Source organism: Pelophylax lessonae, assembly GCF_965119305.1.
Source record: "Pelophylax lessonae genome assembly, chromosome: 4".
In the NCBI taxonomy this organism is placed as follows: domain Eukaryota; kingdom Metazoa; phylum Chordata; class Amphibia; order Anura; family Ranidae; genus Pelophylax; species Pelophylax lessonae.
Genome location: NC_138771.1, coordinates 298,311,841 through 298,324,410, shown reverse-complemented (window position 1 = coordinate 298,324,410; position 12,570 = coordinate 298,311,841). Strand labels below are relative to the sequence as shown.

General features: G+C 42.5%; 1 protein-coding gene across 3 annotated transcripts in view; it reads right to left on the bottom strand.

Annotated features, from left to right (window-relative positions):
- The window catches only part of CDK17 (cyclin dependent kinase 17), a 265,332-nt gene that overhangs the window by 93,345 nt on the left and 159,417 nt on the right, over window positions 1-12,570 (bottom strand). Inside the window, exon 3 of one of the 3 annotated variants that reach the window (XM_082254997.1) lies at window positions 11,555-11,650. The exons of 1 other annotated variant lie outside the window; for it this stretch is intronic. In XM_082254997.1, coding sequence (XP_082111123.1) covers window positions 11,555-11,650 — 96 coding nt within the window. Of the gene's footprint in view, window positions 1-11,554; window positions 11,720-12,570 lie in introns of all 3 variants that reach the window. One more of the 3 variants, XM_082254996.1, reaches the window with a different exon arrangement.

The following is a 12,570-nucleotide window of genomic DNA, read 5'->3' as shown; positions in this document are numbered from 1 at the left end:
TTGAAAATACCCCTTTTTTGACAGCTCAATCACAGAACCTCCCAGAAACTAGCCTTAGGGAAGCCATAGTTTGTGAAATTTCACCTTTAGGTTATCATTTATCCGAGGCTGTGAAGGAGAAGATTTGGTCTGGGGTTTATATAGACATGCTATCTCTTTTACCTTCATCAAGGGATTTTGTATCTAAACCTGAAAAAAAGAACGATGAGGAAGAAAGGAGACGTCCTATCACCAAATCGTTCAATAATTGGCTTCAAGCATTTTTAATTTTTTCAAGCGTTTTATGTGAAAAACATCCAAACAAGAGTGTGGGTCTATTTCAACACATTGAGGTGATTTTGGAGGCTTTCAAAAATTTCGGTGGGGTAGCGTGGTTTAGCTACGATGTCGCTTTTCGGCAAAAGCTAGCTGTGCAGCCTTCACTGAAATGGGGGGTGAAAGATGTAGGATTATGGTTGGATTTATTTCTCCCCCAGCGATCCTTTCCCCCCAAGCAGCCTGCTACGGCCCAGCAATCAGGAAATCAATCTTTTAGGAAAGGCTTGTGCTTTAATTTCAATGAGTCCCAGTGCAAGTGGCCTGGCTCGTGTAAGTTTAAGCACGAATGCGCTTTCTGCTCAGGCACACACCCAGTTTACAAGTGCTTCAAAAAGATGGGAAGCTCGCAACAATCAGGGATTTTTCAAAAGGGCCCGCACACCAGTGAGGTTTCCAGAAATGCTCCCCTGGCTGCTCCAGTACCCAGACAGGGAGAAAGCACTAATACTAATTGAGGGTTTTCGTGACGGTTTCCTTTTACCACCATTTCGTGGTCTTGGTTGTACCATACATAGGAATTTGAAGTCTGTTTTTGCTTTGCAGGATATAGTTGAAGAGAAAATTTCTAGTGAGCTGAGGGAAGGCAGGTTTGAGGGCCCATTTTTAGAACCTCCTTTTAAAAATTTTAGAGTATCCCCTTTGGGAATTGTCCAAAAAAAAGAACCGAATACCTACAGACTGATTCACCACCTGTCCTACCCAAAGGATGGGTCTCTTAATGACGACATAGATGAACATTTAGCGTCTGTTCAATACGCTACTTTTGAAGACGCTCTAGAGAGACTTCGTTGGGCAGGACAGGGGGCGCTTCTGGCGAAGGCAGACGTAAAGTCTGCTTTTCGCTTATTACCTATTCACCCTTGCTCCTTCAATTCATTGGGTTTTTATTTTAATGAACGTTTTTATTTTGACAAATGCCTCCCAATGGGCTGTTCGTTATCGTGTTTTTATTTCGAGACTTTTTCCACTTTTTTGGAATGGGTGGTATCCCAAATCTCGGGATCTCATCTGGTGGTTCACTACCTAGATGATTTCCTTTTTATGGGTCCCGCCTCTTCTAACACTTGCGCTTTGTTATTGAAGGTTTTCACGCAGGTTTGTGATCATTTTGGGGTCCCCTTAGCCCGGGAAAAGACAGTTTTTCCGTCCAAAAGCATAGTATTTTTAGGTATCACCATAGATGCTGAGCGGATGGAATTCCGTTTACCCGAAGAAAAGATTGAAAAACTTCGCAGAGTTTTGTTGTGGATAATTCGTCGCAGAAAGGTTTGTTTAAAAGAACTGCAATCGTTACTAGGCCTATTGGCATTCGCATCTAGAGTGATTCCTATGGGAAAAATCTTCTCTAGGCGAATATATGCAGCGATTGCAGGGCTTAAATCCCCTTCATCGCATGTTAAAATTTCTGAAGAAATGAAGGAGGATTTTTTAGTATGGCTGCAATTTCTTCTCTATTTTAACGGGTCAACGGTTTGGCAGGAAAAGTTTATTTTGGATAAAGATTTCCTGTTTTATACCGATGCGGCAGGTTCCAAAGGTTTTGCTGCAATATGGCAGAACCGCTGGTGCGCTTCTGGGTGGTGCGATAGGTGGAAGGCGTTAGGTTTGACCCGCAACATCGTTTTGTTAGAGTTATTTCCTATAGTGGTGGCCCTTGAACTGTGGGGCCATCACTTTAGGAATAGGCGTATAATGGTGAGGACGGACAATAAGGGCGTGCTCTTCGCCATAAATTGCCTTTCCTCTAAGTCACCTCCGGTCACCATTATGCTACGGTATCTGGTAGCAAAATGTTTCTTTTTTAACATTTGGCTAAAAGCTTCCTTCGTGCCTGGAAAAGACAACACTCTAGCTGACTGTCTGTCTCGTTTCCAGATGGAAAAATTTTTTCTTTTGCTACCAGAGGCAGAACCAGACGGACACCTATGCCCCGATCATCTCTGGAAGTTGATTTGACAGCTATTTTTGACAACATTGATAAATCGCTTGCTCCATCGACATTGGCCGGATACCGATCGGCCTGGTTGTTGTGGCTACAACATCTGAATTCTTTAGGCCTGCCTGAGGACTCCTTCTCTGAAATATTGGTACTGTCTTTTTTAAATTCCCTTTTTATACAAAAATTGTCATGGTCTCATGTGAACAAATTGTTGGCTGGGGTGTCTTTTTTCAGCAAACTGCAGAATCAGCCTGGCTGTTTTTCCTTCTTTTCCGTGCATCAGGCTTTGAAAGGTTACAAAAAAGAGCATTTCAGGCTTGATGGCAGGAAACCAATTTCGCTAGAACTATTGATCTCCCTGTGCGCAGCCCTGGACGGGGTTTGTTTCTCGAAATACGAGGCTCATTTGTTTAGAGCCGCCTTTGCGGTGATGTTTTTCGGCGCCCTCAGAATTTCGGAGCTAATTCCTGATAGGCGGTTGGGTTTTCATGGTCTGAGGATTCAGGACATTAAAATTTTTGCTTCCAGCGTCAACATTTTTGTAGCTCACTCAAAAACCGATCAATTAGGGATTGGCTCAAGTATAACTTTGCATGAGTTTAGGAATGCGTCAGTATGTCCGGTTTTGCTGCTTTCCAAGTTTGTCGAGGTTAGACCCGCCCTGAGCGAGGTTTTATTCATTCACGTTTCTGGTAAACCCCTCTCTCGTTATCAGTTCACCTGTGTTTTGAAAATGTGTTTGAAGTTTTTGGGTTTAAGTCCCGATAACATATCTACCCATTCTTTCCGTATAGGGGCGGCCACGGAGGCGACCAAGTTGGGTCTGGGGGGGGACGCAGTCAAAAGGATTGGGAGATGGTCATCAGACAGTTTTAAGTCATATGTCCGCCTTAACATTTCTATTTGATTCTAGGCAACAAGATCTCTGTATGGATCCTCGGACACTCTTATATACACTGGGCTTACCAACGAGCTATGAAGAGGGTCTACACGGAGAATCTAGGACTGGACAGGAACAAGTACCAGGTTTTATGGTTCAGTAAGCGGGGTATGGGTTGGTCGGAATTGGTTCCGGCAGTTGACATTCTAATCTCACAGTTGCCCGCCCCTGAGATTTTAGTCATTCATCTTGGGGGTAACGATTTGGGAAAACAAACAACGTTAGATTTACTTTTTAGAATTAGGGACGACTTGGGCCTTATTCAATCTAAGTTACCTAATACTATTCTTATTTTTTCAGAGGTGATACCGCGGCTGGTATTTTTTAAATACCGGGGTCTCAGGCCTTTGGAAAAAATGAGGAAACGTTTAAATAGGGGGTTAGCCAAACTTCTGAAGGAATTAGGAGTCATTTCTTTTAGACATATGGAGCTCGAGGGCGGTTTAGAGGGGCTATATTGGAAAGATGGGGTTCACCTCTCAGAAATCGGTTTGGACATTCTTAACAACAACTTGAGTTCTTGTGTTGAACAGGCCGCGCTTTGGATTGGTGGGGACAGGCGCAAAGGTGCTGCCTGTCTGGTGGAAAATGTTAATTTTAAAAAAAATTAAAAAAAAAAAGGATATTTGGTAATAAAATTATATGGTAATGTTATTTATTGTCAGCCCGAGCCGTGATGGCTGGGCTGGTTCTGGACGTTTTAAACTGATTTTTAAACAAAGTCTAAAGTATGTTTTTATTGAATTCGTGTTAAAAGTCAATAATAAAAAACAGCCGCGGCCTTTGTCCAAACCTCTTTCTTGTCTGGTGTTATTTATTTATTTATAAATATTTTAATGGTTGTTGTAGGTTTATTTAATCTAAGAAAAGGGACATCCTGCTTCCCATTCCCATATGGAGAAAATGGGGTTTTTATAACCCTACATTTTCTCTATGGGATGGGAGCAGGTGTACTAATTTTAAAGATAAATTTTATTAGCCAGGTTCAGTCAGGGTAGTCCTTTTCATTCTATTGTAAAGGCAAGGTTGAACTTTTGACCCGAGACAGGTCAGTTTCAAGCTTCCCGCCCAGAGTCAGTAGGTATCTGGGCAGATTTTATGTTTTTCAGGTTTTTCTCGCTCTGGGGAGCAGTGTCTCTGGGCAGATCAGCGCGTGGACCCCTGTTCCCGCCTGAATCTTCCCGCTTCTGGGGGCTAACCAGCCCCAGCCAGTTCGATTCAGGGCTATATAACAAGTGACTGCGGGGCTCCGAGTCACTTCATCACCTCAGGAGATTCTGGAGCGTTTCTCCCCCCCCCCCCCCCAAAAAAAAAAAAAAAAAAAAATTAATTATTAAATATAGTTTGTCGCGGCCAGTTTTAAATTATTTGACTTATGGCTATCGCCTTAGCTAAAGTGCTTTGGTGGATGTATTTGCTTATGTTTGACTAAGAAGTGAATTGTTTGGAAAATGTTAATTTTAAAAAAAATTAAAAAAAAAAAGGATATTTGGTAATAAAATTATATGGTAATGTTATTTATTGTCAGCCCGAGCCGTGGTGGCTGGGCTGGTTCTGGACGTTTTAAACTGATTTTTAAACAAAGTCTAAAGTATGTTTTTATTGAATTCGTGTTAAAAGTCAATAATAAAAAACAGCCGCGGCCTTTGTCCAAACCTCTTTCTTGTCTGGTGTTATTTATTTATTTATAAATATTTTAATGGTTGTTGTAGGTTTATTTAATCTAAGAAAAGGGACATCCTGCTTCCCATTCCCATTAGTGATCCCACTCATCTTGAACTTGCATCAGTAAACAGATTTACTGACCATGGCTAGTAACAGTGACATTCAACACCAGTTAAATGCTGCAATTGACATTAGTTTAAATTTCAACTCCAGACAAACCGCTAAATCCACAGACGAATCATTTAAAAACTGGTTTACCTGCTAATCCAGTCCTGAGATTTACCCAGCTCTGCCATTCAGCACAGTTCTGACTGGCAGGGGAGAGGACCTGATCTTCTACTTACAGGTCTTCTCCCTATCCCCACCCTGGAAATTGAAAAATGGAGCGCACTGATGAGCTAATTTCTGTGTCACCTTATTCTATCCCATCAGCATGCTCCTTTCACTGCAACACATCTGATTGGCTCCTAAAGTTGCTATTAGCTTCCCCTCTCTGAAGAAATGCTATTAATACTAAGTCAATATAAGCTAGGAAAACGAACTGCCTTTAATTTAATTATGCATTAATAACTATAGAGGTGTATTTTTTTTTTTTTTTTTACATTGAGCCCTGCTGCAGGTGCTTCCACACACCCTGGTAAAGTCCCCACTATATATCCTGGGCTCCCCTTGCCCACCTGGCCAGGCCCGGGATTGACATAGCGAGTGCTGCCGGGTAGAAAGGGAGGAGAGTGGACATGAATCCATCCTCTCCATTTTGTACCTGACCCGGAAGTGACATGTATGACGTCACTTCAGGGTCCCCGTTGACAGTTTCCACGGACATCAAGGCCAGGAAAAAAATGCAATGCAATACCCTGGATGCCCCATTACAGAGAACCTGTAAAAAAATAATGTGATAAAAAAAAATAAAAAATAAAAAAAAAGTAAAAAAATAAATTGTTTTTAATTGTAAAAAATCAAGTTACACCAAAGCATATAAAATCTCCTCCAAAAATGTTGACACCCCCCCTTCCCCACACACACGCATCGGGACGCCTACGCATCAAAATGTCGACTGCAATACATATGTTACATAGGAGAGCAATAATTCTAGCACCAGCCCTCCTCCATAACAGTTAACTGATGACCTATAAGGGGCTTTTAAATTGTCGCCTATAGAAAACATAGGGTACTTAGGTTTGTCGCCATTTCATAGGCCCACGCAAATTTTAGGTTTGACATGTTGGGTATATATTTACTCAGGTTCGACCTCGGCTTTCACTGCTTCACTGTTGTCAGCAGACACTCCATCATTGTACCATTCTTAAGTCCTTTGCGAACTGCTTCTCGCAACAACCAAATAATTCACATTTTGACTCATCAGTCCAGAGCACCTGCTGCAATTTTTCTGCAGGCTAGTTCCTATGTTTTTGTGCAAAGTTGAGCACTTAGCCTTGTTTCCACATCACGGGTATGGCTTTTGGGCTGCATTTCTTCCATGAAGACCACTTCTGGCCAGAATTCTCTGGACAGTAGATTGGTGCACCTGGGTCCCACTGGTTTACGCCAGTTCTGTGCTGAAGGCACTGCTGGACATCTTCTGATGTCAAAGGGAAGTAAGCATGATGTGTCTTTCATCTGCTGCATTTGGTTTCCTTGGCCAACCGATGTGTCCATGGTCTTCAACATTTCCCGTTTCTTTGTGCTTCTTCAAAAGAGCTTGAACAGCACATCTTAAAACCCCAGTCTGTTTCGAAATCTTTGCCTGGGAGAGACCTTGCTGATACAGTAAGACTACCTTGGGTCTTGCTGCTGTGCTCAATCTTGCCATGATGTATGACCTGTGACATGAAACAGTATACCACAACCTCACCTTAGCAGAGTTTGGCTGTTCATCTTCCAGTTTTAGGCCTGCCACATAGCTGTTTGTTTCAGGTAATGACTGTTTCAACCTACATATGAAATTCATGATCATTGGCACCTGCTTGGAATAGTCAGTTAATCATAAACCAGACTATAACCCTACTAAATCCCTGACTGTGTGCACGTTTTTCCAAAGCATTCTTACTATGCTAGATAGGCAAATGCGGCAGTATGCATGAAGCCTGAGGCTCGATTCATACTAATGCGATGCGGGAAACCCTGTGAATCCAGTGCGGGTTCCCACATCGCACCTGAATGGTCAGCGATTCACATTGACCTCTGAACCGCTACGGGTGTCAATACAAAGTTAATGACACCCCCAGATCAGTTCGCAAATCGCAGTGCGGACTGTGAATTCGATTCTGGTGTGGACAAGAAAAAAAAGGGTCCTGCATGAGTTTGGTCCGAATGCAATGCGAATTCAGTCCCATTGACATTGCATGTGATCTGCAAAGCAATCCTTTCAGTGTGAACATGAGGAGAAGGGAAGCGCCCCATAGTTCAAACATACTTCCTCGTCCTAGGATGACAACGCTACTCCCTCCGTCAGTACAGTAAGTAAGCGGTGTCACCCTAGGACAGGAAGTGAGATACTGGCAGGATCAGCAGACAAAAACAACATCTAAAAATCATAAAACTTATGCAGTCACCACATTTAACCGGTTGCCGACCGCCGCACGACTATATACTGCGGCGGTCAGCCCCGGCCAGGCAGAGTGACGTATCGGTACGTCACTTGCCTGTCACTTCCTTGTGAGCCAATAGCGGGCGCGCGCCCGCGGAGGTGCGCGCCCGCCGCGGCTCGTTCACAGGGAAGTTAGTGCGTGTGACCGGCGGACCCGATGTCCGCCGGTCACTCGCCGATCGTCGGTACAGAGGGAGAAAGTCAGGCGGCTGATGTAAAAAAGCCGCCTGTCATTCTCCCCTGTGTAGAAACAGTGTTCAGACGGTTCTACTATGTAAGACCGTTGACCACTGTTCCTACACTAGTAGCCACAGCCAATCACAGTAGAAAGCACGCCCCTAGGGACACACTTAACCCCTCCCTCCCCAATAAAGTTAACCCCTTCCCTGCCAGTGTCATTTTGCAGTAACAGTAATATGTATAGCACTGATTACTGCAGGAATTTCACTGGTAACCCCAAAAGTGTCAAAAATGTCAGTCAAGGGTCCGATCTGTCCGCTGCAATGTCGCAGTACCACAAAAAAAAAAAAAAAAAAAAAATTGCAGATCGCCGCCATTACGCGTAAAAAAAAAAAAAAAAACACCAAAAATGACAGAAATCTTTCCCTTAGTTAGTAAACGCAATAACTTTTGCGCAAACCAATCAAAATACGCTTTTTGCGATTTTTTTTTACCAAACATAGGTAGCAGAAAACAAATTGGCCAAAAATGTTAAAAAATTTTGATTTTTACATTTTTTTTGGGGGGGGGGGGGGGGATTTCATATAAAAAAAAATGTGAAAAATATTGTTATTTTTGCAAAATTTACGCTCTTTTTTGTTTATAGCGCAAAAAGTAAAAATCGCACAGGTGATCAAATACCACCAAAAGAAAGCTCTGTTTGTGGGAAAAAAAGGACGTCAAATTAGTTTAGGTACAGCGTCGCACGACCGCGCAATTGTCCGTTAAAGTCACACAGTAAAAAAAAAAAAAAAAAAAAAAAAAAAAAAAAAAAAAAAAAATCGCAAAAAACCCCTGGTCTTTAAGCAGCCAAATCCTCTGGGGCTTAAGTGGTTGTAAAAAAAATTCTATGCATTAGGATAAAAAGCTTTCTGTGTGCAGCAGCAGCCCCACTCATCCCCTCTAATATTTACCTGAGCTCCATCTAGATCCAGAGATGTTGTAGGAGTGTCTCGGCTGCCCGATACTTATTGTCTGAGACAGCAGCACGGTGTCATTGGCTCCCGCTGTTGTCAAACTCAGCCAGCCAATAAGGAGAGAGAGAGAGGGGGCGGTGCCAGGGCTACGTGTCTGAATGGACAGGGCGCTGTGACTCAGCTCGGGTGCCCCCATTGCAAGCTGTTAGCTGTGGGGGCACTCAACAGGAGGGAGGGGCCAGAAGCACCCAAGAGGGATCCAAGGAGAGGAGGATCTGGGCTGCTCTGTGCAAAACCACTGCACAGAACAGGTAATTATAACATCTTTGTTATTTTTAAAGAAAAAAAAAAAAAAAGAGACATTACTATTTTTTTAAGGACTGGCAAACTGCAATATGTTATTCTTGGGTTTAGATAAATATTAACATGGTAATACAAAAAGCAAACAGTTCACAGAAACTACAACTGCACTGACAGAAACATGTAAGCTGCTACTGTTGACCTTCTTTTTAAAATGCTAGTAATCTGGTCGTCTTTGGCTTCAATAATAATGACATGAAATAGACATGCAGTAGGTGAAGTAAAGAGCAAAGAAACATTAGAACTCTTGAATAATATTTACTTTAGAGGCAAGTTTAAGATTTCCTAACTCTAATAATAAAAATCTTCATAATAGTTGTCATAATAGGGTCATTATAGTTGTAAAATGCTTAGCACTGCACTTTTATTGTTGATGATGTTCTACAGTTTATAATTAAACGTGCCACTGCAAAATGACCACTATATCCCCCCATTACCAATGACATGTACATCTCCATTGCACACCAGACCAGGTTGGCCATAGATTATAAAATTGTTTTTCCTCCAAGGGCAGTGGGTGGGATTCTACCATGAACACTGACTGTTGAGGGAATCTCTCCCGCTGCACTATTGTGTTCTGACAGCGTTAGGTTTGCCCGCTGTTGAAATACAATGATCACTGCTGGCGGCTACCACAGCCAGCAAAGATCGTACAAAAAAAAAAAAAAAAAATACTTGACAGTCTGGTTGGAGAGAAGTGCATTTCCAACACATTTTTCATTTTAGGAATACGTCTGATAAATGAATGTATAACTGTAGAACATCTTCAATATTTTATAAAGCCTTCTCCCCCGGCACATAATAAACCTTGGGAAATTGATCAGACCCATAATGAAAAGATATGAGAAAGACAAGTGCTCCATCAGCACAGGTGACAGACATACTGCATTGTCCCTTTTCCATTCATCTACAGTGGGTACGGAAAGTATTCAGACCCCCTTAAATTTTTCACTCTTTGTTATATTGCAGCCATTTGCTAAAATCATTTAGGTTCATTCTTCTTCCTCATGAATGTACACATAGCACCCCATACTGACAGAAAAACACAGAATTGTTGACATTGTTGCAGATTTATTAAAAAAGAAAAACTGAAATATCACATGGTCCTAAGTATTCAGACCCTTTGCTGTGACACTCATATATTTAACTCAGGTGCTTTCCATTTCTTCTGATCATCCTTGAGATGGTTCTACACCTTCATTTGAGTCCAGCTGTGTTTGATTATACTGATTGGACTTGATTAGGAAAGCCACACACCTGTCTATATAAGACCTTCCAGATCACCATGCATGTCAGAGCAAATGAGAATCATGAGGTCAAAGGAACTGCCTGAAGAGCTCAGAGACAGAATTGTGGCAAGGCACAGATCTGGCCAAGGTTACAAAAAGATTTCTGCTGCACTTAAGGTTCCTAAGAGCACAGTGGCCTCCATAATCCTCAAATGGAAGACGTTTGGGACGACCAGAACCCTTCCTAGAGCTGGCCGTCCTGCCAAACTGAGCTATCGGGGGAGAAGAGCCTTGGTGAGAGAGGTAAAGAAGAACCCAAAGATCACTGTGGCTGAGCTCCAGAGATGCAGTCAGGAGATGGGAGAAAGTTGTAGAAAGTCAACCTCCACCAGTCGGGGCTTTATGGCAGAGTGGCCCGACGGAAGCCTCTCCTCAGTGTAAGACACATGAAAGCCCGCATGGAGTTTGCTAAAAAACACCTGAAGGACTCCAAGATGGTGAGAAATAAGATTCTCTGGTCTGATGAGACCAAAATAGAACTTTTTGGCCTTAATTCTAAGCGGTATGTGTGGAGAAAACCAGGCACTGCTCATCACCTGTCCAATACAGTCCCAACAGTGAAGCATGGTGGTGGCAGCATCATGCTGTGGGGGTGTTTTTCAGCTGCAGGGACAGGACGACTGGTTGCAATCGAGGGAAAGATGAATGCGGCCAAGTACAGGGATATCCTGGACAAAAACCTTCTCCAGAGTGCTCTGGACCTCAGACTGGGCCGAAGGTTTACCTTCCAACAAGACAATGACCCTAAGCACACAGCTAAAATAACGAAGGAGTGGCTTCACAACAACTCCGTGACTGTTCTTGAATGGCCCAGCCAGAGCCCTGACAAACCCAATTGAGCATCTCTGGAGAGACCTAAAAATGGCTGTCCACCAACGTTTGCCATCCAACCTGACAGAACTGGAGAGGATCTGCAAGGGGGAATGGCAGAGGATCCCCAAATTCAGGTGTGAAAGACTCGTTGCATCTTTCCCAAAAAGACTCCTGGCTGTATTAGATCAAAAGGGGGCTTCTACTAAATACTGAGCAAAGGGTCTGAATACTTAGGACTATGTGATATTTCAGTTTTTCTTTTTTAATAAATCTGCAACAATGTCAACAATTCTGTGTTTTTCTGTCAGTATGGGGTGCTATGTGTACATTCATGAGGAAGAAGAATGAACCTAAATGATTTTAGCAAATGGCTGCAATATAACAAAGAGTGAAAAATTTAAGGGGGTCTGAATACTTTCCGTACCCACTGTACATACAGACTTGGCAGGCAACATTTTTGGGTCATACATGCGTGTCAGTTTTCTAAAGTAGACAAAGCTTTACCTAGTCTGCTTCCATTCCTGGGCATTGCCATAAATGAGCCAAGGCTTCCACCTATAACACTGTGGGGTCTTCTCAGTGGTGGCTTCTTGAAGGATCCTGTGTATTGATGGAGGAAGGAGTGCATACTATGAGATGTTGGAGGCCTGCCATTCTTCACAATAGGTTCTAGAAATCCCAAAGGCCAACACAGATCCATGCCATCAGAAAAGGAAAGATTTTAAAATAGGAAAAGACCCAAGGAGAGGAAAAAAAGGAAGAAAAAGAGAATAGGATTACTATACACACCACCTTACAATGATTAAGACAGAAGCGGTCAAATCAGTCACCAGTTTTTCTAATTGTTGATCAATATTTTAATACATATATTCAGTGTATTATTGAAAGCAGAGGTTCTTAATCAAGTGATTATCAAAGAGGTTCCATTGCCCGTAAATCTTTTCTAAAATGATGAATGTATATCTTAAAGTGGTTGTAAACCTCAGAAATGAAATATGAACACAGCATATTCTGTAGTGTGCCCTTGTCTCAAACCAGAGCATTAAGTGTAATTTCTCTCTGCTGCTTCGTTCCCCTACTATCAGCATGAATCACTTCCTATGGGTTTTCCTGACACCAAGAGAAAAATGGTGACTGGGTAGGGCACAGTTTGTTACTGACAGCATCAGTTCTGTTCCTGTGTGCTATATGAAGGGGGTTGTGTCCCTCTGTCCTCCAATCAGCTCTCTTCACTGATGTAACTTCAGCTCTCCGCCCCCTGCTATTTACAGCTGAGAGATTCTGTATAAATTCTGCAATTTGAATGGATGTAGGGAAAATACGGCTGTAGGTAGCAGGTACAAATTATGTAGAAGGATTCGTTTTATCGGTGTATTGCCTGAGGCCAGTCGCTTCACTGGGTAAATGTAAGGGTTTACAACCACTTTAAATGACTTTGGGATGGCTTCATAAGCATGTCATTTGTGTTGACCCACATCTGTTTAAAAAACTGAAGTTTTAAAATTGTTTGCAGGTATGAG